The sequence below is a fragment of the Galleria mellonella genome, unplaced genomic scaffold (genome assembly GCF_026898425.1).
Source record: "Galleria mellonella isolate WM207_F2 unplaced genomic scaffold, CSIRO_AGI_GalMel_v1 utg1914, whole genome shotgun sequence".
In the NCBI taxonomy this organism is placed as follows: Eukaryota; Metazoa; Arthropoda; class Insecta; order Lepidoptera; family Pyralidae; genus Galleria; species Galleria mellonella.
Window position 1 is genome coordinate 653456 of NW_026442030.1, and position 22825 is coordinate 676280.

General features: G+C 29.0%; 3 protein-coding genes across 3 annotated transcripts; 2 read left to right on the forward strand and 1 right to left on the reverse strand.

The window, feature by feature from the left end:
• The first annotated feature begins 1110 nt into the window (after positions 1-1110).
• LOC113519015 (DNA helicase MCM9-like) lies at positions 1111-21037 on the forward strand. Its single transcript, XM_052894140.1, has 21 exons — positions 1111-1427; positions 1573-1708; positions 2732-2907; positions 3732-3812; positions 4673-4807; positions 5137-5349; positions 5571-5808; positions 7422-7599; positions 10309-10603; positions 12800-12981; positions 13056-13327; positions 14309-14538; positions 14786-14892; positions 15070-15289; positions 15743-15902; positions 16636-16745; positions 17299-17445; positions 17999-18123; positions 18863-18989; positions 19318-19463; positions 19782-21037. The coding sequence occupies exons 1-21, from the start codon at positions 1365-1367 to the stop codon at positions 20974-20976; spliced, it is 4536 nt and encodes a 1511-aa protein (XP_052750100.1). The 5' UTR covers positions 1111-1364; the 3' UTR covers positions 20977-21037.
• On the forward strand, positions 9908-11160 carry LOC128200506 (transcription elongation factor B polypeptide 3-like). Its single transcript, XM_052894128.1, has 2 exons — positions 9908-10000; positions 10309-11160. The coding sequence occupies exons 1-2, from the start codon at positions 9969-9971 to the stop codon at positions 10637-10639; spliced, it is 363 nt and encodes a 120-aa protein (XP_052750088.1). The 5' UTR covers positions 9908-9968; the 3' UTR covers positions 10640-11160.
• LOC128200505 (mitochondrial transcription rescue factor 1-like) lies at positions 21026-22500 on the reverse strand. Its single transcript, XM_052894127.1, has 4 exons — positions 22240-22500; positions 21944-22086; positions 21734-21806; positions 21026-21301 (listed from the first exon to the last, which is right to left on the reverse strand). Exons 1-4 carry the CDS (start codon positions 22414-22416, stop codon positions 21098-21100), a joined length of 597 nt encoding a protein of 198 aa, XP_052750087.1. The 5' UTR covers positions 22417-22500; the 3' UTR covers positions 21026-21097.
• Between the last annotated feature and the right edge of the window lie 325 nt (positions 22501-22825).

Here is a 22825-nt window from a genome sequence, read left to right on the forward strand (position 1 = left end):
TGTTTAAGTTGTAAATATAGTTATTAATTTTTTGAACTCAATGTACCTCATTCCATCAACAACTGTTAAATTCATTTCATACCCTGTTACTATTCTAGCGCCATTCTGAAGGGATTTGGAACAGTTATTTACAGCTTACATCTAAATACTTTTGCTGCTGTTCCCCATATGAAATAGTTCTCCTTGCATATTGTTTTTTTTAAGGGATGAAAAATATGCTCGCACGCCTATGCTATCGGTATATGCTGGCGGGGCTTTCGTGACAAATTTAACAAGAACCAGGTGGACCACGAGATCAACCTAATATTATTACTAATAGTTCCTTCCCCACCACGTATTTAGCTTTTAGACTTCCACTTCCCCCCCCCCCCACCCCCCTCCCGCCCCAGGGTCAAATCTCCAAATATACGGAACTGGGGGGAAGGGATATGTTAATAATGCGGACTACCAATCCCATTAGAAGCAATATACTCTGTCAGGTCGATCTCCACGTGCACTCCCCTGGAAACCATCGTGCTGAATTCCAGGTGCATTTATCACGATGGGCTAACTGACCTCCATTGTCATTCTCACCTATCATCCCTCATTAGTGTCCCAGCAGCATATAAAATTAGCGCAGGCGGGGTTACAAGTCCATTATTAGCAGTTAAAAAATATACAGAACTTTTAATAAACATAAGTAGATACTTTGTAACCACACGTCATAGCTGTCACTCGTGAAGTTGTCAAATCTGTTGGCTGCTCATCCAACATTACTAGATTGTGTAATTTATCGCAATTGTGGGTAAAAAAAATTATCTATGAGAAATTTTGAATAAACAAAATTGTTACAAAAAATGAGTTTTAAGAATTTTTAAAAAAAAAATTAAGTTATTTGTATAGTATATATATAAATTTAAAAATATATTAAGCAAGCAACAGAAGGTGAAAAAGTTAGGTGTACAATAGAGTGCTGCTTTTTTGCACCGTTTGTATAGTAGTTTCAAGGTAAAACGTAGTAAAAACCAACACAAGTTTGAAATTGAACCAAATCGAATCAATTTGAAGAAATTTTTTGACATTTAAGTAAAAATAAAAAGATTTTCTGGCAACCCTGCGCACATCAGTCGCAGTCAGTCGTAGTAATGCGAAGCTTATTTTTATGTTCTTATATTTGTAGCATAATACGTATTAAATTAAATCAAATAATCAGTTTTCGTGAGTGTAAACATATAAATTGCGCTACTCGTTCAAAGTAATTAAAATTACAGATACATACAAAATTGTTATCTAAATTTCAATTAAACAATATTGTGCTTAAAGTGGTCGAGTTATATTTCTTATCATTCCGTAATAAGCATATTTATTATAATTTCCTAATTGCAATGGATATTTTAAAAGCTGAAATAGCTAAAAAGCGAAAATTACTAGAAGAAAAAAATATTCTTGTAAGTATACATAAAATAGTATAAATAAATCTGTAAATCCCTTTCAAATTATTTTATGGTGCTATATAATTTTTTTCATAATTTATCTAAAATAAATCTTAAAAATTACATAAATTGTTTTAAAGCAAATTTTATTTCTATCTAGGATCCAAACAAGAACAAAAAATATTTTAAAAGAGGTGATCTATTAGCTAAGGAACAAGAGGAATACTTTAAAAAGTATGGACCATGTAAAACTGAGGATGTGGATAGCAATAATAAGGTGGAGCAATCTGAAAGAGGTAAATACCCAATAATTAATGTTAATATGTTGTGAAATCATATTTTTATATTAATCTAAGACAAATAGTTTGCATTAATTATATATATGATTTGTCAGAATTATTAATACGAGTTAGAATAGCATGTCCCACACTCGCTTTAAGATATTTTCAAAGATCCATGGTCCTTTTTTGCTCTTTATAATTATATCATTTTAACAATTCAGGATATCTAAATTAAAAAAAATTGTTAATATGTGGTAGATATAAAATGTATGGGCAGGTTTCTCTTTGCGATAAACAGAAGAAAAAAAAAAAGGGTTAGTGTTTACTCACTGGGGTTGATTGTAAGGAACTATGGTGCCATTTCTCTAAATCTATCTTTAAAATTAAAATTTCAGTGCATTTTTTATTCTAGAAACCAATTTGAAATAAATGTTTAACAGATTTAAATCAACCATAAAATAAATTTATTTTATGTTGGCCCATAAAACAGTAACTTTCTGAAATTATCAATTTTTTTTTTATATGTTATGGAATGGTAGCCTCACCTGCACTATCAGTATATACTGGTAGGATAACAGGGAAGATTAAAGCAGGTCATCATGACAAATTCCAAATTTAATGACTATGGTTTCTAGAACCACATGGAGGTCAATCTAATCTATTTTGTCTATGAACCCTATTGCTAGCAATATACCCTATATTGCTAGTAATAGACTTGATAGACAAAATATGAGATAAGAGAAATGACACCAGAGAATGGGCCTCATGTTGTGTGAATTCATATCAATGTAGCTTTTTTGAGCCATCACCGTCTTGAAAATTTCCATTGGATATATATTGGTTAGTCTTCTCAATCACTTTGTGATTCATATAAGAAGTATTGACTAAATCAGTCTTTTTTAATTTTTTTTTATGTGGCTTAAAATAACAAATAAGCTGACGGCCCACCTGTTGGAAAGTGGTAACTGTCTAAATACTCAATGTCCTTCTAAGGGAGAATAGTTAAGATAATCAATAACCATTATAATTAAATTATAGCTACTAAACAAGAGAAATCAGAAGTAGAACAAACAGAAGTTGTATCATTACCAAGATCTGAAGTAATCAAAAGATTGAGAGAACGAGGCCATCCCATTTTATTGTATGGAGAAAATGAAGTTCAATCATTTAGGAGATTAAGAAGGATAGAAATCCAGGAACCTGAGGCAAACAGAGTAAGTAGCCAATATGTTTTTAAATATTAGATTCTTGTTTTAATAAGTGTCAGTGATAACTCTATCTTTATTATAAAAACAGAGTTGTTACCGACATAACGGGTATTAAACATGTTAAAATAAGAAGTAAAATAAGATTGTGTTCCACAAAAACAAAACTGACTTCAATTGTGGCAAAATTAGTTATTTTGATTCAAATATTACTGTATTCATTTTGATAGAATTTTTATATGACCAATGTATAAGTATATTCATTCAGATAAAAAAGAATTTTCCAAATCAATTTACAACTAATGAATTATGAGGTAATAAACATAAAAAAATATATAACCCAATTGAGACATCCTTCTTTTTGAAGATGACAAATTAAGATGCAATTGTATTTACATTTATATTGATTGATCTGAAATCATGTATAAAATGCACAGCTAAGTTTCCAATACAAATTGTCAATGTAAACACTAACACAGTCTGTTAAAATATCTACCTTAAACACTCTTAGAAAGCCCTTAGTGTAAGTTTAATACTCCTATTTGACTACCTGAGGACTAAGTAGGCTTTAAGCAGAAGTGGTAAAAAGTGTACCATAAGCTAGTACTTGTATCAACTGAATTTTCAAATGTTGGTCACTACCTTACCACTTCATTTCAGTTAGTAGTATCTGAGTCTGAGACTCAGATACTACCTGTTTTATTTTTAAACAGCATATTTAAAAAGAAATAACAAAATTATTTTTTAATAATACAGCCCAAGTTTTGTAGGCGTACTGTTTGCAATATTTGTATAATTATGTATTAAATTAACTTTGTTTTTATCATTTTCAGGGTTTTAGAAATGACTTCCAGGAAGCTATGGAAAAAGTAGATCAAGCTTATTTAAATGAAATATTAGCACTTGGAACACAGGTAATTTTATACTAAAATTTAATTTAGTGTAATAATTATATATATATATATATTATATATATATATATATATATATATATATATATATATATATATATATATATATATATATATATATATATATATATATATATATATATATATATATATATATATATATATATATATAAATAGAATTTTTGTTTTCCAATACTGACATGGCAACCCCAGCTGTGAAGTCAGTACGGGAGGTACAACTTATGTTAATGGCTTTCATCAGCATGTAATAGTAAAATACAACAAAATGGATAACATAAATGCTTCATGAAAAAGAATGTAACAGTATAATGAACCATTTTTCATGATTACTGTACTGATCAAATAATATTGAAACCTATTTGCATCAAAAAGCAGTGGTGGCTATTATAATAATATTGAAGATACCTTTATGTATTTTTGGTCAATCCTCTAAACTTAAAAACTATTTTACACAATTCTTATGACAGTTTTCTATAAAAATTCTGTATCTTTAATGATTATCCTTCTATTTTTCCAATTATTTATTTAGGGTTGGTTTAATATATCTTCCTCTTTTATACTTTATGCACAGCCATTTCCGCATTCAATCCTATTTTGACTATATCATATTTTACACAGTCTATTCATGTCTTTTTAAATCTTCCTCTAACCTTATAGAATCATACTTAATATCTTTATTTATTTTTACCTTTCTTATATTCTTCATGTCTACACAACACATGTCCATATATTTTTAAATAAATTCACTTATTACTTTTTTAAAACTTGCTCTTCCTTGTTATGCAATACATGTCTATGTATTCTTAATTAAATTACAATTTTTAATATTTATTTATTTTTAGACTGACACTGAAAAGTCTTTGAAAGAAGATGCTTTAGATGACTCCATCACATATGAATTTATTCAAGAAATGGCCAAAACAATGGGTCAAGGTGACAGAAATCATGATATGAATGTAATTATGACTCTTTTACAGGTAATTATTATGTTGTTTCTAATATCATTTCTAAATACAAATAGAAAATTAAGTTTTTTTTATTTTTTATACAACTTAGAATGGCAAACAAGCTGATGGCTCACCTGATGGAAAGTGGTAACCGTCGCCTATAGACATGAGCAGTACCATGGACATAACAGAGTATACTGTTTCGCCCATGATACCCCCCATGCAGTTCAGTAAGTTAATAAATAAAAACACAACACATATTACCACATTAAGTTTTTATATAAAATTATAATAATGAAAATCTACCACATATAAACATTACATTTCCTATAAGTAAGGCAATCTATCTTTATTTACAGTTCCTCCTTAAACTATGGGGTCAACAACTAAATTCTGCAACTGCAGCTGAAAAAACGGCAATAAAACATAAAATGACAAGAGCAACATTCACGCAAACACAAGTTTATCTTAAACCTCTAATGAGGAAATTGAAGAAGAAAAATTTGCCAGAGGATATTTGTGATAGTCTTATGGAAATTACAAAACATTTATTAGAAAGAAATTATATTATGGTAAATTTAAAAATTTGTTCAATATTTAGTTAAGAACAGATATATGATATTGAGTTTATTCATCGCATGTTATCTAAAAAAAAAGTGATGATCAAAAATTGTATTAAACTAACACACTAATTAGATTATTGACTCAAAAATGTTTTTGTTTCTTATTTTTTTTATGTTATATATACAAGCATTGGTTTGGTTTAAACATAATTATTTTTTTATCTTTCTAGGCTAGCGATGCATATCTACAGATGGCAATAGGCAATGCCCCATGGCCCATTGGTGTAACTATGGTGGGTATTCATGCTCGTACTGGACGTGAAAAGATTTTTTCCAAAAATGTAGCTCATGTAATGAATGACGAAACTCAAAGAAAATACATTCAAGCTCTAAAAAGATTAATGACAAAATGTCAAGAATACTTCCCAACAGATCCATCTAGATGTGTGGAATATAGTACAACAGGATAATATAATATATACATTCAATTTGATTTTTATTTCTTCCTTCTAGCTAACCACAATTTATTTGCTCACATTAGCACCTTAAATGAATATATTCCTTTATTTTCTAGTAAAATAAAAATTCACAGTAAGTAATTTTTTGTATGTTCACTGTATTTTAAGTAAGTGTAGTTACTGTTGTAGTCAAAATTAAAATTAATCATTTATGTTTTAAGAAGATAATAATACTTTAAATAATTAAGACTGTTCCATAAAAAAAACAGTTATTTTGAATAACAATCTAAAGTACTGTACCAATTTTGTTAAAACTTCTATGGGGCCAATTTGTAAATATATCTTTTTTAAATAAAAAAAAAAGAATTTTCTAAATTGGATTACAACTGACGGAGTCATGAGACAACAAACACAAAAAATATACAACCAAATACTGAAAGTGAACAAATGTGTTACATACACTACATAAACATTGTACTCCTTTTTTCAGCACATGCATAAAATGGGAATTAATTTAAATTTGTAATGTAAATAAGTATTTCATGTGTTTATATTATAGCTTTTAATTATAATACCCAAAAAGAAAACTGTCAAATAAAAGTTCTATTGAGTAGAAAATAAATAGAGATTATATGTTAGAATGTGTGTATTTTATAAAACTAATATAGTGTTAGAATATATGTACATATATATAATACATAAATAAAATAAAACACTCATTAAAATCCACAATTTACATGACATGAATCTTCTACATGACTGTTTTATTATGAATTATAACAACTGTATTGTACTGTAATTATAACAATTATACTGATATATTTATAACTGTAATTTTGATATGAATTGCATCTTATGGGTGTAAAATTTTGGGTTTAAATAAAAAACAGATTAAAATGATGATCAATTTATGTGTATTATTTTATTAATCAAAAGATCTATACTCTATTTCATTTAACACAGCAGAAGTAAATGCTCTAATACTAAAAGTAAAAATATTCAGGTCAAATCAATAGGGATCCTATTAATTTGATCTGAAATAGATGGGATGTGTAATGAACATGAAAACGATTTATATTGATAGTATTAACTATGAAAAGCACATACATTATGTAATTATACTTCTAACAAAGCAATGTATAAAAATATATTGTACAGAACACAATATATATCTACATCACAAAATATTTATGTTTCGAACATATCACAGCAACCCGCACGTTTGGTTCATTACAACATTCCAATAAATCTAATGAAATGACTAACTATAGGAATAGGATTACAGACTACAAGATCTACAATTATAAACTAATAATTATATTACAATTTATTTACAAAGAAGCAACAATGTAGTTCGTAATGCCGAATTACACTACTTACATATCTAAAGCTTAAGTTTAATAAATTTTGATACAATCAAATTTGTTCTATTTTACACATGTATATATTCACGTACACTGTCATATTTGGTTTACAAGGAACAAACATTCGACCAGTTAAATATAAAATTGACAGTGTGTATAAAATCACAATATATCTACCACTGTTACACAACATAAGTAGTCAACGATGTCTATGATCGCTTGTGGCCTCGCATGAATTTCAGAACTTTTTGCATGAGAGGCGCTTTCTTGGGTTTGAACGAAGTGAGCGCAGGCACAGACGCAGGGGAAGGCGAGGGTGCGGGTCGGCCGCTTCCGGCGCGAATTGTGAGCGGTGTGGCCAGGGCTGCCACCCGTGCTGCTGGACTGGTAGCAGCCGCTCGTGCGATGTTCCGGGGTGGTTTCACAACAGTATCAAAGTAAACCATCTTTGTTTGTTTAACGGGCGCTTTCTTCGCTTCTTGCGCTTTTTTAATATTCACTGTCAAATTTTTTAATTTGTTCTTGTTCTTTTTGGCATCGCTGAAATAATAAAAAAAAAATAATATATTTAATACACCTTGACAAAGTTACTTTAGTAAAAATAGAAGTTGGTAGAAATGGTGTACAAAATGTATTTGAAATCGACTGATTTGTTGTCATGAGCACTTAACATTAAGACTTGCATTTATTATGTAAATATTTACATTTAAAAAATGAGTAAAGCCAACATAATAACAAATTGTTACGGCGCGATATGGTCAATGTTTCAATTAATCTATTATAACTATAGAAACTAAAGAAAAATAAAAAAAAATCTTGTTTTGTAATAATAATAAAAATGTCTTACAATGTACATTTCCCTCCACGTTTCCATCTCATGCCGTTGTTGTTTCCTAAAGTGCTTCTCGCAGTATTTCTGCCATAACTGAGCAGTGTCTTCCATAAGATAGGGATTGAAATGTTCCAGTACAAAAAGTTGCTGAGGGGTTGCCTTGTCTACAACGGGCTTCAAGAGTTCATATGGCACGCCGCCCGTGTACTTGAGGGCTAGTGACAAATAATTATTTCTATTAGTCTTGTATTTTAATACATTACAAAATAAATGATAGTCGTTTAAGTAAATTCGCGCATCGCTAGTCGACAATTTAGAAGCTGTTTTTTAAATAAGAATAATTCTGAATATCTGGGTAATCTCCTAGATGTTAATTGTCTTACGTTCTCAAAACACATTGTAATTAATGTCCAGGAATTTGGTATGATTGTGTGGCACTTATAACTATGTAAGGGGAATAAAAAAAATACATTACCATCAATGTGTTCCTGTAGAAGATGAACACACATTACGTACAGCGTTGGAATTTTTCCCATTACTTTATTACCGGAATATACTTTAGTTCTGAAATTTTAAAGTATGTTAATAAACATAACTCAATGGTTTCATAGTATAATTTCGAGTCTTGGTGAAAAGGTCAAGCTACTAAATAAAAATAATAATAATGCTATTCATGTTTGAATAAAGTTTTTTTTTTTTGTATGAGAATTTTTAAAATAAAAACAAATTAAAAAATCAGACATGAAGTAAATAAACTTAGTAGATAAAATGAACTCAAAGACCCTACTTGGTGGAGTAAAAAATTATCTTTACAAATATTATAAATGAGAAAATTAGTTTGGTTGTATAACTAACTTATCTTTACAAATATTATAAATGTGAAAGTGAGTTTGGTTGTATAGCTAAAACTCTTTACAAATACTATTAAAACATGAAAATCATATTCGTGAATACAAAATTCCAAAGAAGACAGATTTAGAAATCGTACCTTTTTTGCCTATTTTTTTTAAAAAATGTATGACCACAGATATACTTAGTTTTACTTTCGTATACATATTAAAAATATATGAAATCCAATAAAAACAATAAGAAATGCTTTTTACCTTTGGTTTTTAGACGATATTATGGTGCTCATGGCCTCTTCATCAATAAAATGTGACAGTAGTTTAGGCGGCGAGTTTGGCTTATAGTTCGATGATATTTTTGACAAAGCCGAAATTTCGAAAGCAGACAGTGGTGCTAGCTTGGCATTCGGTGCCAGAAGGACGGCCGGGCTTACATCATTAGTTATTGAATTGGGCGATTGAGTTCCTTTAACAATTGTGGATTTCTTTTTAGGTTTTGCTGGATTTAACATTCTTAGGGCTTCAGCAAAACTAGCACCTACAAACCAAGAGAAACAAATATTATAAAACGTATTAAAAAAAAAATTGACAATTTTTATATTTATGACTCACTAACCTGAGCCGCAATCGATGCCGTCTTCATTATCCTCACTATTATTTACATGATTATTTTTCTTTGGTATATCTTCTTTTGATTTACTACTGCTTGACTTGCTGCTCCTGTGAGAGGACGAGGAGCTGCTAGACTTATGTTTCTCATGTTTATTTTTATTTTCACCGCATTTAGATCTACTTTGATTCGAGGGTTTTTCACTCTTACTATTTAACTTTTCTTTTGAGGAACTGCTTCTATCTTTCAACTTTTCCTTACTAGAGGAACTATGTTTTTCTTTAGAAATTATATATTAATTATTTGTAATGTATTAAAATACAAGACTAATAGAAATAATTATTTGTCACTAGCCCTCAAGTACACGGGCGGCGTGCCATATGAACTCTTGAAGCCCGTTGTAGACAAGGCAACCCCTCAGCAACTTTTTGTACTGGAACATTTCAATCTATCTTATGGAAGACACTGCTCAGTTATGGCAGAAATACTGCGAGAAGCACTTTAGGAAACAACAACGGCATGAGATGGAAACGTGGAGGGAAATGTACATTGTAAGACATTTTTATTATTATTACAAAACAAGAATTTTTTTTTATTTTTCTTTAGTTTCTATAGTTATAATAGATTAATTGAAACATTGACCATATCGCGCCGTAACAATTTGTTATTATGTTGGCTTTACTCATTTTTTAAATGTAAATATTTACATAATAAATGCAAGTCTTAATGTTAAGTGCTCATGACAACAAATCAGTCGATTTCAAATACATTTTGTACACCATTTCTACCAACTTCTATTTTTACTAAAGTAACTTTGTCAAGGTGTATTAAATATATTTTTTTTTTTTTATTATTTCAGCGATGCCAAAAAGAACAAGAACAAATTAAAAAATTTGACAGTGAATATTAAAAAAGCGCAAGAAGCGAAGAAAGCGCCCGTTAAACAAACAAAGATGGTTTACTTTGATACTGTTGTGAAACCACCCCGGAACATCGCACGAGCGGCTGCTACCAGTCCAGCAGCACGGGTGGCAGCCCTGGCCACACCGCTCACAATTCGCGCCGGAAGCGGCCGACCCGCACCCTCGCCTTCCCCTGCGTCTGTGCCTGCGCTCACTTCGTTCAAACCCAAGAAAGCGCCTCTCATGCAAAAAGTTCTGAAATTCATGCGAGGCCACAAGCGATCATAGACATCGTTGACTACTTATGTTGTGTAACAGTGGTAGATATATTGTGATTTTATACACACTGTCAATTTTATATTTAACTGGTCGAATGTTTGTTCCTTGTAAACCAAATATGACAGTGTACGTGAATATATACATGTGTAAAATAGAACAAATTTGATTGTATCAAAATTTATTAAACTTAAGCTTTAGATATGTAAGTAGTGTAATTCGGCATTACGAACTACATTGTTGCTTCTTTGTAAATAAATTGTAATATAATTATTAGTTTATAATTGTAGATCTTGTAGTCTGTAATCCTTTTCCTATAGTTAGTCATTTCATTAGATTTATTGGAATGTTGTAATGAACCAAACGTGCGGGTTGCTGTGATATGTTCGAAACATAAATATTTTGTGATGTAGATATATATTGTGTTCTGTACAATATATTTTTATACATTGCTTTGTTAGAAGTATAATTACATAATGTATGTGCTTTTCATAGTTAATACTATCAATATAAATCGTTTTCATGTTCATTACACATCCATCTATTTCAGATCAAATTAATAGGATCCCTATTGATTTGACCTGAATATTTTTACTTTTAGTATTAGAGCATTTACTTCTGCTGTGTTAAATGAAATAGAGTATAGATCTTTTGATTAATAAAATAATACACATAAATTGATCATCATTTTAATCTGTTTTTTATTTAAACCCAAAATTTTACACCCATAAGATGCAATTCATATCAAAATTACAGTTATAAATATATCAGTATAATTGTTATAATTACAGTACAATACAGTTGTTATAATTCATAATAAAACAGTCATGTAGAAGATTCATGTCATGTAAATTGTGGATTTTAATGAGTGTTTTATTTTATTTATGTATTATATATATGTACATATATTCTAACACTATATTAGTTTTATAAAATACACACATTCTAACATATAATCTCTATTTATTTTCTACTCAATAGAACTTTTATTTGACAGTTTTCTTTTTGGGTATTATAATTAAATAATGCTTCATTTGTTACAAATTTGGTCATTGAAGCAGTTCCTGCAGAAGTAAGCAAGTTTGTTCCATATGTGCCGGTGCCCATGATTATAGATCCTGTATCAACAAAGAGAATCCTAAATGTGTTAATTGTAATGGACAACATGTAGCAGTATCTAATAGCTGTCCCACTAAATCGATGAAATTGTCTCAAATCAAAGATAAAATTCTAGGCAAAACATCTTATGCATCAGTGACTTCAAAATCGGTTAACTCTGTATTAATTCAAATACCCCTGTGTCTATTTACAGCTCAACGCAAAATAAATCTCCTCAAAAAAGGGCATTAGTTACTGACATCATTAACTCAGACATTGTACTCAACACAATTACTAAGACTGTTATTGAGCTAGTTAAGAAAGCTCAAACTAATTCTGATACAATTTCATCCAAATTAATTAAGGAAATACTCATATCTAATTTTTCAACATGACCATTACATCTTTAAAGGAAATTAATATTGTTCATTGGAACTCAAGAAGCTTTCTGTCTAAAATATTTCAATTTAAAAACTTTATTTACAACTTTACATCACATTTTGATATCATTTTACTAAATGAAACTTGGTTTGATTCTAACAAAATCTGTAAATTGTCTGGTTACAATATTGGTTTGAAAAATCTAATGTTTTTCTTGGTAGACAATATTATACTACATTAAGTAGATTGCGGATAGGTCATTGTAAATTTCCTGCACATTTGCAACGTATTAATTTATTGGATAATTCTATCTGTAAATACTGCCAAAACATTTTTTCTGATTTGGATCATATTTTTTTTTGTTTGTCCTAAATTCTCACTTCAACGGTTACTTTTTATTTGTCAATGTCAAGATTTATTAAAATGTCAAAATATTCCTACTTCAGTGCAGGATCTACTAAAACATACGATTTTGTACCAAGAAATTTTTAATTATATTACTTCAACAATTGGTGGAATTTAAATATGTAATTGTAACTTATACTTTTCTACTTAACTTACTTTCTTAGTATATTATAATTAATTTATAACTATAATAATTTTTGCAATTTGTCTTGTAATTTTATATTGTTACCTTGTAATTGTTACTTTTTGGCTGATGGCTTTCGCCAAAGTCACAATAAATGAAAAAAAAAAACTCTGACGTTTGTTTTTACATGTTTACTAATTATTCTTTTTAAAGAACAAAATTTTTATCCAATTAATTATAAATCAATAGAAATGATTCTGGAATATTTATTTAAGTTTCATTTTGACGACTGCCTAAATATTTTATCAGGAACAGATAACTTGGAATATTATAGTATTAAAATAGAGTGAGGACTTGTAACCACTTTTGTGATTATTTTTAACATTTCAATGTTTTATTTTGTTTCTAACATTATTTCAGTTTTTTAAAACTCTTTGAAACTTACCCCGATGTTGGTGACAAAGTATTATGCAGTCCTGTAGAAAGCTTACCGGTTTGTAGACAAGATATAATCAAGGCACAACAAAATATTCTTGAAGAAGAAGAATATAAAACAATAATCAATAAATTAAATTACAAATTTGTGAAGAAAAATGTTCACGCTAGGTTTTTCGGTTTACCAGTTTGTCCTGAACTACACAGGACAGTTTTTCCCAAAAATGTGGATTTGGGATGTTTTCTAAAAGTTACAGGTAGGTAAAATAGATTGGTATATAAATTGTAAATTGTACTCAAAATGTAAATAACATGAATGTGATATATATGGCTACAGTCATATTTCCTATCTTAAGATTGATATGAATTTATTGAATTAAATATATAATTATATATGATATTTTAATTTTGTCTCAGAATGGTATACATCAGTATAAATTGCATTTCAAATTGGGTATAAATTAATAAAAAAATGATTGTCCAAAATACTTATAATGTAGTTTATTTGAGTAAAAGGCATTTTTACTTATATTTTATATATTTACAAATTGTATAAAAATATAAAAAGTATATTATTAAAACATATAATTATAGTTACATATTTTTTGTCCAAAAAGATGATGATGATCATCATCATATCAGCCATTGACTGTTCACTGCTGAACACAGACCTCTACTATAAGGAGAGGTATTGCCAGTTACCACACTTGGCAGGTTGACAATTACAGTTAGGATTTTATTTAGAAAAAAAAAAGATGATAGTTAATAAATAATAAATAATGAACTATCAATTGTATAATAAAAAATGGTCATGTTCACAACATTAATACTAGACATAAGTATAAGCTTGCTGTTCAAAATAATTGTTTATAAAATTAAATAGATTTTTTTGTGGGAATGGGCACTGAAATTTATAAGATTTCTAAATATCCATTGGATCTACCTTTCACCAAAATTTTAAAGTTTTATTAAGAAACAGTAAATGAATAAGGTCTAGTATATACTAAACAATTGCTTGCAAGCCAATATTCTTGGCATGAAAATTACAAACTTCAGTTTCTTGCCTGTTTTTCTCAGGTGATATTGCATTGGGTGATAGATTCATATAAAAATGTCTGTTCAAAAATGCTTATAATTAAGTTTACTTGATTAAAAATATTTTTAATCATGCCTTACTTGCATGTAAGTCTTTAATTAACATTTATTCACTATGTTTTTGTTTTATATTAAATTTTTAGGTACAGTGGTGAGGGTAACACAATCTAAAATGCTTGAATATCAAAGAAAATATATTTGTATGAAGTGTAAGTTTGAAAATAATGTAGAAGCCGAGTTTGAGTATAGATACATATTAAAGGCTCCGTTAAAGTGTGGTAATACAGATTCCAGATGTAGATGTTCTACATTTACACAGGTTCATCTAGTTTCAAGAGAGCATTGCAAGGATTATCAGGAAATAAAGATACAGGTATGTATATGTATATAGCTATAAATGTTAATTTAAGGTAAAAAATATATTTATTTAAATCTCAATCAATGTATAATATAAAAATATTGTTTTTCATAAACATTTTCAAATTGGTATATCTTTAATTATCCTGGAATCTTTTATCTTACTTCTTATACCTATACCTTGTATACCATTGTTTATTTTGTATAGAATAATTGATTGAATTTGTAAATCTTTAAATTTTATAATAATTATTTGATTTTAGGAACAGGTTAATAAACTAAATATTGGTACTATACCAGGTTCCATGTGGGTAGTTTTAGAAGATGACCTTGTGGATTCTTGTAAACCAGGTGATGATGTTAATATATGGTAAGTTTTTGATAAAATGAAGACTTAAAATTGTTATTTACAAAATATATATATATATATATATATATATATATATATATATATATATATTTTCAATTGTTATTGTAATTTTATGATCATGTTGCTTTAAAAAGTTTCATTTTTTTATTTTGTCTATGATGTTGTGGTTATTTTCAGTGGAATAGTACGTCGCCGATGGAGGCCAACAGTCCAAACAAAGAAGGCTGAAGTAGAATTGGTCCTGCAAGCAAACTTTGTTGAAGTATGCAACTCGCAGAGATCTGAGGTGGTGGCTACTGCTCCAGATATTAAAGAGTGCTTCAATGACTTTTGGTCTAAATTTGAAGCCTGCCCATTAAAAGGTCGAGACCAGATTTTAGCCTCTGTGTGTCCACAGGTAATATTTTTAATGATGATATTTAAAATTATTATCATTTCATTAAACATTATCTAAAGCTGGACACTAAGCTAATATATTTCCATAAAAAATGAATGTCACCCAAATCCACTGACTGAATGATATTTACATATAAAAGTTACTTAGGTTACTTGAAATTTTATACATAATTTGTGTTTCTCAATTAGTCAAGCCAGTGAATTTTCATTTTGTTCTTACATTTTCAATATTTATTAGTGTAAACACACTCAGAGTTCTTTATGAACATTTTAAAAGAATTATATTGTTATCCAACTGCACTCTATTATAATTTTGTCAATGTTGGATACAAGTAAATTTACTTTGATATAAAAGGTACTTTGAGAATGCTTCTTTAGCAACTACAAAAGCTTAAAAGATGACATTTTAAGTTGTTTTATTTTTAATTTTTAATAGCCAATTTTATTATTTCAGGTGTATGGATTACATCTAGTAAAGCTCGCAGTACTTCTCACAGTGATTACTGGTTCAAATCACATTACTGAGTGTGAAGAAGAGAAGAAAATTTCACAAGATGAAAAGCATAGTACAAGAGTTCGAGGACAATGTCACTTGTTATTAGTAGGGGATCCAGGTGATAAAATAATTAATACATTGCAATTACATATTGTTTGAGAAACTACATTAATAAGTGAATTCCTGTAAAATATTTTTTTTTTATTTGCTAGCAATGTGGCTGTATATATTATTTGAAGTTTTCCTTTTTCTTACACTGATGTATGGTACTTTGTTCTTTTAGTCATTTCTTATGACATATTATTATTCTGGAAATGTTTTACCATATTGTTTTCTTTGTTAACTTTTAATTTGTAATATATGTTAGCTTGCGTAGGTCAATTTTTACAAGCTATAAGAATCATTTAATTGAGATCTAATTGAGCTGAAATTTTGTTCTTTAGTTCTGCACCCCTAGACAAGATAAAAACAGTTCTATTAATAAAATCGCTTCGGTCAGCGCTCACATGAGAGGGATCAAGCAAGACAGCGCACGTCACCATTTCATGTTTCTCCTGGATTCGCTAGCAATAATGATTTAATAAAAAGATTCCTTTGTAGTTTGTCTAAGGAGGCTGGTAACAATGTAATACTTAGAATTGTAATATTTATAAATGTCCATCGCCACTAGATGACAAATAATTTATATTTTATCAACACCGTTAATATAGGTATGAAATGAAAGAGCTTAAAAAGTCGATAGGTAACGATAAAATAAATGGCATTATCTTATCATCTTAAAATGGCCGTAGTCACAAGATTGCGGGTTACATTAAAAAGCTTGTTTCCAAACAGATTTGTTTTATTTACAGGTACGGGCAAATCGCAGTTACTTCGTGCGAGTGCGGAGTTGACTGCGCGTTCAGTATTCACATCTGGCGCTGGCAGCACGCGTGCTGGTCTCACCTGTGCCGCTCTCAGGGTCAGGGCAATCTCTTTATTTTTTTTTATAATATAAATTAAACAGCCTTATCCCTTTTTAAGTTACTTATTAAATTCTTATGATTTTTCTTTATATATATATTTTTTTATAATTGTGTCTAAGTCTGTTAAATATTCGCTTATGCTAAGTTGAAAGTACTATAATTTAAAATTTATATAATGTCCATACTAGATCAACAATATTTTTTACAATCAGATATTAGTATTGTAACGAAATAAAGCAAAATATGTCATCCAAAATTAGAATTCACTTTTTGAGGTTTAAACTGATTGTACATACTACTTATTGCCCTTACAAATGCACATAACTACTGCTTTTTATTTCTAGAAAAGTGGCAAATGAATCTATAGATTGATATTTTGTCGTTGCTGTATGCATGAGACAGAACAAGACATTAATACCAAATATCTTATTTATTAAACTAAATGTATCTATCGATTTGTCTTTGCCATTTCTCTATAATAGCTATATTGAATATTGAAAAAGAAAATCGATACTTAAAATATGTTTTTATTTTTTACTGTATTAATAGGAAGATGGTGAGTGGCAGCTTGAAGCTGGCGCGTTGGTGTTGTCAGATGGCGGCGTTTGCTGTATTGATGAGATATCACAACTTCGAGAGCATGACCGAACTGCCATACACGAGGCTATGGAACAACAGACTATATCTATTGCGAAGGTAATTATCATAAACTACAACTAACTGAGCCACATATCTAACAACACTTCAGGTCTTGCTAGTGTTTATGGGTTGATCACTTACCATGACTGCATGCTCGTTTATCGCCTACCTCATACAGTATCTAATTACTTCAAGTCTTAATCTGCGTATTATAAACATTCAGTACTCTGTAAATTCATTTTCAAGTGATGCACTTATCAACAAACTGCATTAAAAGCAGCACTTAAAAGAGCACCGTTTTAGTTAATTATTTATGTCATTCGATTTAATAAATCCAAAATGCATTAGTATCAATGGAACAACATCTTTTGACAAAGAGATATAAATATAACTAAGAACCTTCTATATTAAATCAAACATGTGATTAAGTGCCTGCAAATTTTATGTAAAATTTTTGTATACTGGATTTTCACAAGGAAAATTAATCAGTTTAAAAACACGAAATCGAATATGATAAACCTATTATAATTATCATACTTTTACTAAAGAATGTAAAAAATACGTTGGCTAGAAGGTTAAATTTATAATTTTAAAAATATTTTATTTTCAGGCTGGCATAGTGTGTAAGCTGAATACGCGATGCGCCGTCATAGCTGCCTGCAATCCTAAAGGTCATTATGAGACTGACCAACCACTCAGTGTCAATGTTTCATTGGGCACTCCACTCTTGAGTAGGTAAGAAATTGTATGTTTTATATAGTTTATTTTGCCAGAGGGAGACTTTGTACAAAAGTCGATTGCTTGGGTACCTCTGTCCCATTCGTGTTTCAACCGTGTAGCAGTTGTGTTTGCATGGCTGTTTCGGTTTGAAGGGTGGAATATGGCGTGAATTTACTGGGTACAGAGGAATAACACCTGAGTCCTCAGGAGTGGCAACGCTTGGGGGCTATCATGGGCGAAACAGTATACTCTGTTATGCCCATGGTACTGCTCATGTCTATAAGCGATGGTTACCACTTTCCATTAGATGGGCCGTCAGCTTGTTTGCCGTTCTAAGTTATATAAAAAAAAATGCCATTTGAAATGGCAAACAAGCGTTTGCATTGGATGGAAAGTGGTAACCATTCCCTGTACATGAACAGTATCATGAACATCATGAAGTATAATACCACTAGTTTTTAACCATGAGACTTTGATAAAATTTGCTTATGTCTGGTTCCATCTTACATACAAAGTGCCAAAAGGTAGCAATCACATAATCATATTTACAATATTACTACTGTTTAATAATAAAAACTGTCTTTATTGAATAATAAATTACACACATAGTTAGATCTACTAGTCACCGAACTAGGCCGAACCTGTAACTCAGTGGATAGTTTTTTTAACAACTAAAAATGTATATCAACATTATATTTTTTTTTATATTCTATACAATGCACTGTATTTAGTTATTATATTCATTATTTTTTAGGTTTGATTTAATATTTATATTACTGGACTCTAAAAATAAATCATGGGATAAGCTTGTTTCGTCGTATATTTTGTTTGGTGGTTCTGGTGCAATGGATAAAAAAAGATGGAATATAGAAAAATTGCAGGTATTATTTTCTTCAATTATAATTAGAAACATATTTTAAGTAACAAAAGAGAGTGGAAGTTCTCAATATATCTGTATTTTTGTGTATTTATTATCTGGCATCTTTCACTAATTGGGAATCAGTTGGATGTTGTTCTTTTTCAATAGTATTATATTCTTTTTCTACCATGGTGATTCCTTACTGATTCAGTCGAAATTGTAATTAGTTGTTGGCTGGAAATATAGTATTTTATTTATGAAATTTTGTTATGATAGTCAATTGGACTGGTAGAATTAGCTGGAGACCCATCCTGAACAGTGGAATGTTAACGATAATAAATAATTTTCAGATGTATATAAGTTTGATAGGACCAAAATATGCAGAAATGACACATTCAGCCAATATTATACTTCAGTCGTATTACATGATGCAGCGAAAATCGGAAAATAGGGATCCGTCTCGTACAACAGTTAGAATGCTGGACAGTCTTGTCAGGTACTTTAATTTATAACATTACTATTCGTCTTACTACCCACTTTGTTAGTGTAGAATTTGCAATTTGTAATAATTAAAAAAAAATCTATTTTTTACTCAAGGTTTGAGGTAACACTAGATATGAAAATTTTAATATAAAGTGCAGTTAGATTAAATATATTCCATACTTTTAATACTTTCTATGAGCTCTATGTTCCTGATTAGGAATAAAACGAAGGCATCAACATTATTATCATCAATTTCATACTTTTTATCTGGTTTTTCTTTCAGTTACTAATTGCTGTTGCATAATAATAATTTAATATTTGTTGTTTCCAGATTATCTCAAGCTCATTGTCGATTAATGTATCGTTCAACTATACTACCCATGGATGCAATTACAGCAGTATCTCTTGTAGATTTGTCTATGCAAGATTGCACTTTGAATGATACAGTAGATGCTTTACATACAACAATCCCAAAATATTCAGATTTTGAATACTTACGTACAGCAAAGAAACTCCTTACTAGACTCAATTTACTAGATATATGGAGAAACGAATTATTATATTATGGAAAATTGCTTCAAGTAGATCACAAAACTTTAGAAGCAGATATAGATAATGGCAATTGTAATTTATTTGAAAGATTTGATGACATTACTGATGAATCTCTGCCTATTTCAGCATCACTAGTTACAAGCTCTTATTTTCATAATGACAATAGAAGACAAGTTTCTGAAAATTATTTTAATGAAAATAGTAAAGGTGACAACCTTCAAAATAGGTTTCACAGTGAGAGATTAGCAGCTACATTAAAAAAACATGCGACAATGAATAAAATTGAGAAAAAGCCGTCAATAGCGCAAAAGAAAAACCGAAAACGAAAGGAAGTAACAGTTAATGTTAGTCTTAATAAAAATAGGAATCCTAAAAGGTTTAAAAAGGGTAAAGATATAAGTGAAATAGGTAATATTTCGGATAGTGAAGAAGATACAAATATTTTATTGGATGCAGTTCCAAGTGTAAATGATGTATTTAAAGATTTAGAAATTAATCTAAATTTTGATGTTAATGATCATAATAAAAATAATGGTAGTCTTAAATTAGCAAATAAAAAACAATTAAGGATGTCATTGTATGAAAATAATGACAATATAGAAATCGAAGAAAATCATGAGAGTAGCTCTCAAAATGTAATAGTTAATAATTGTGAAAATTTACATCAAAGCCCAAATTTAAAAGAAAATGTTGAATCAAGTAACATATCTAAAACAAATAAACAAAAAATTCAGATTGATGAAAGTAAAGCCTTAAATATTTCAAATAAGTTAAAACAATTTCAGTTTTCTGAGAAACATGATCTTAGTAAGTTCTATACAGAGAAAATAATTAAAATTGAATCTGACGAAACTGTGATAAAATTAGAAAAACTTGATGAAAGTCATTTAAGTGAATCATCAAGAAAGAAGGTTGCAAATTCACAAATATCTATGTTTGAGAGTTCAGACTGTGATATTGATTTAGATATTTAGGTATAAATTGTTAATCATGCCATTAAAGTGATATTTTGTATTAAAATACATAAATATGATAACATTATTATTATTTATTTATTAATATAAAGTTATTTACAATTTAATTTTTTATTAAGTTTTAAGAGTCTGTTTCTGTGGAACCAATTTTGTATGGATCTTCTTCATAATTTTCAATTAATAAATTCTTAAATCTTCTTGCAGTAATTCCAATACTATCCTCTTTGGCGACTACGTTTAATATTTCTACACGGGCCACATACAAATGGTCTGGGTTGTTTGGGCTAACCATTTTTATAACATCTATTTCATCTCCTATTTTGATCTATAAAGAAAATATAATAATATTATTTCTAGAATACTAGAGTTCATTTTAGTACATTGGTCCTTTATGATCAGCATTCTAAAACGATTTATATTCTTCAATTAATCTAATGGCATATTTCTCATCAAACTACTTTATTAAAAATAATTTCAAATGGACTTTGAGTTGGTGATTTAGCATAATATAATTTGATTCACTGATTAAAAAATTAGTTAATATGTTAAAATATCTATACCTTAATTTCTTATTTTTTTATGGATGATAATGAAATGGTATTTTATCCTATGCTATCAGTATAATTTGATTACTTAATATGAAAATTTCTGATATCATGCAAATGCTAATTTGATAAACAGTGCAATTAAAATAAACAACTTATTAGGACAACCTTACAGAATGTATAAATAATTCAAATATTTATTAGGTACTTACTGAAACACTTTTCTTGAGTATCTTTTTCCCATTTATTCTAATTTTGCTTTCATAAAATATCTGTTCTATTTTACTGAAATAAAAATATGATTATATATTTGGTTGAAATGTTAATTAATAGAATCAGTACAGCTACTAAATATACTATGATAGGTTGTGATTAAAAGTGGATTGGAAATATGTTTGCCATATTGATTTCAAAGCACTCACTTTCTTGCTACTCCTAAGGCAGTTTTAAGTATAGCATCTGTTCTCAAGGAAGTGGTAGAGAATTTCATTACTTTTGAATCTTTCTTAAGAGACGAATCTCCATCATAGTCTTCATCTTCATCATCTGAGTCATGTTGGTTTTGCTGTAAAATAAATTTATCAACAATCAAGCCCTGATAAATGCAGTCATAAGAATTATATATAATTATTTTATATTATTATTTATAAATATATTTTAATTTTTACACTTGTAATTTTGTATTATTATGCTAAACAAAAGCGATATACATACAAACCTTTTTAGATTTATATCGAACAATATTAACATAGTTTAAACTATTGCTTACTAAATTTGAGGTTATGTTTATATTTTTATTTGCTAAGTGGTGTAGAGATTTATTTGTTATATTGTGTAGTTTTGTGGTGCGACGAATAAAAACAGGATTTATGATACGTCTCCATACGTAGTTCATTATGTTAAAAAATAAACATTAATGAAAATCTTAAACTGTTACACAACTAAAGCCCACCTAATAAACTGACACTGACAAGGGATAGTTACTTGTTGTCATTGCCATCAATATAATTGTTAAATTGACATTTTGCACTGTATAGTGTTACTAATTTCTAAAAACATTTACCTACCTTAGACCAGGATTACTTAGACCCGTAGAAGAAGGACCGTAGGATCTTTAGTCAACGTTTAGAAAAATGCATCCACCTTCGCTTGAACATATTACGTATAGCGTCTTTCAATTTACTCTTATCGTCGTTACAACGAAAACTTGAATAGAATTTTATGGATGATTTGATTATTAAGAAATAAAAGTGAAGTTGTGATTGTAACCTCCTATATATTTTATTTTTTTGATGGGATGGAAA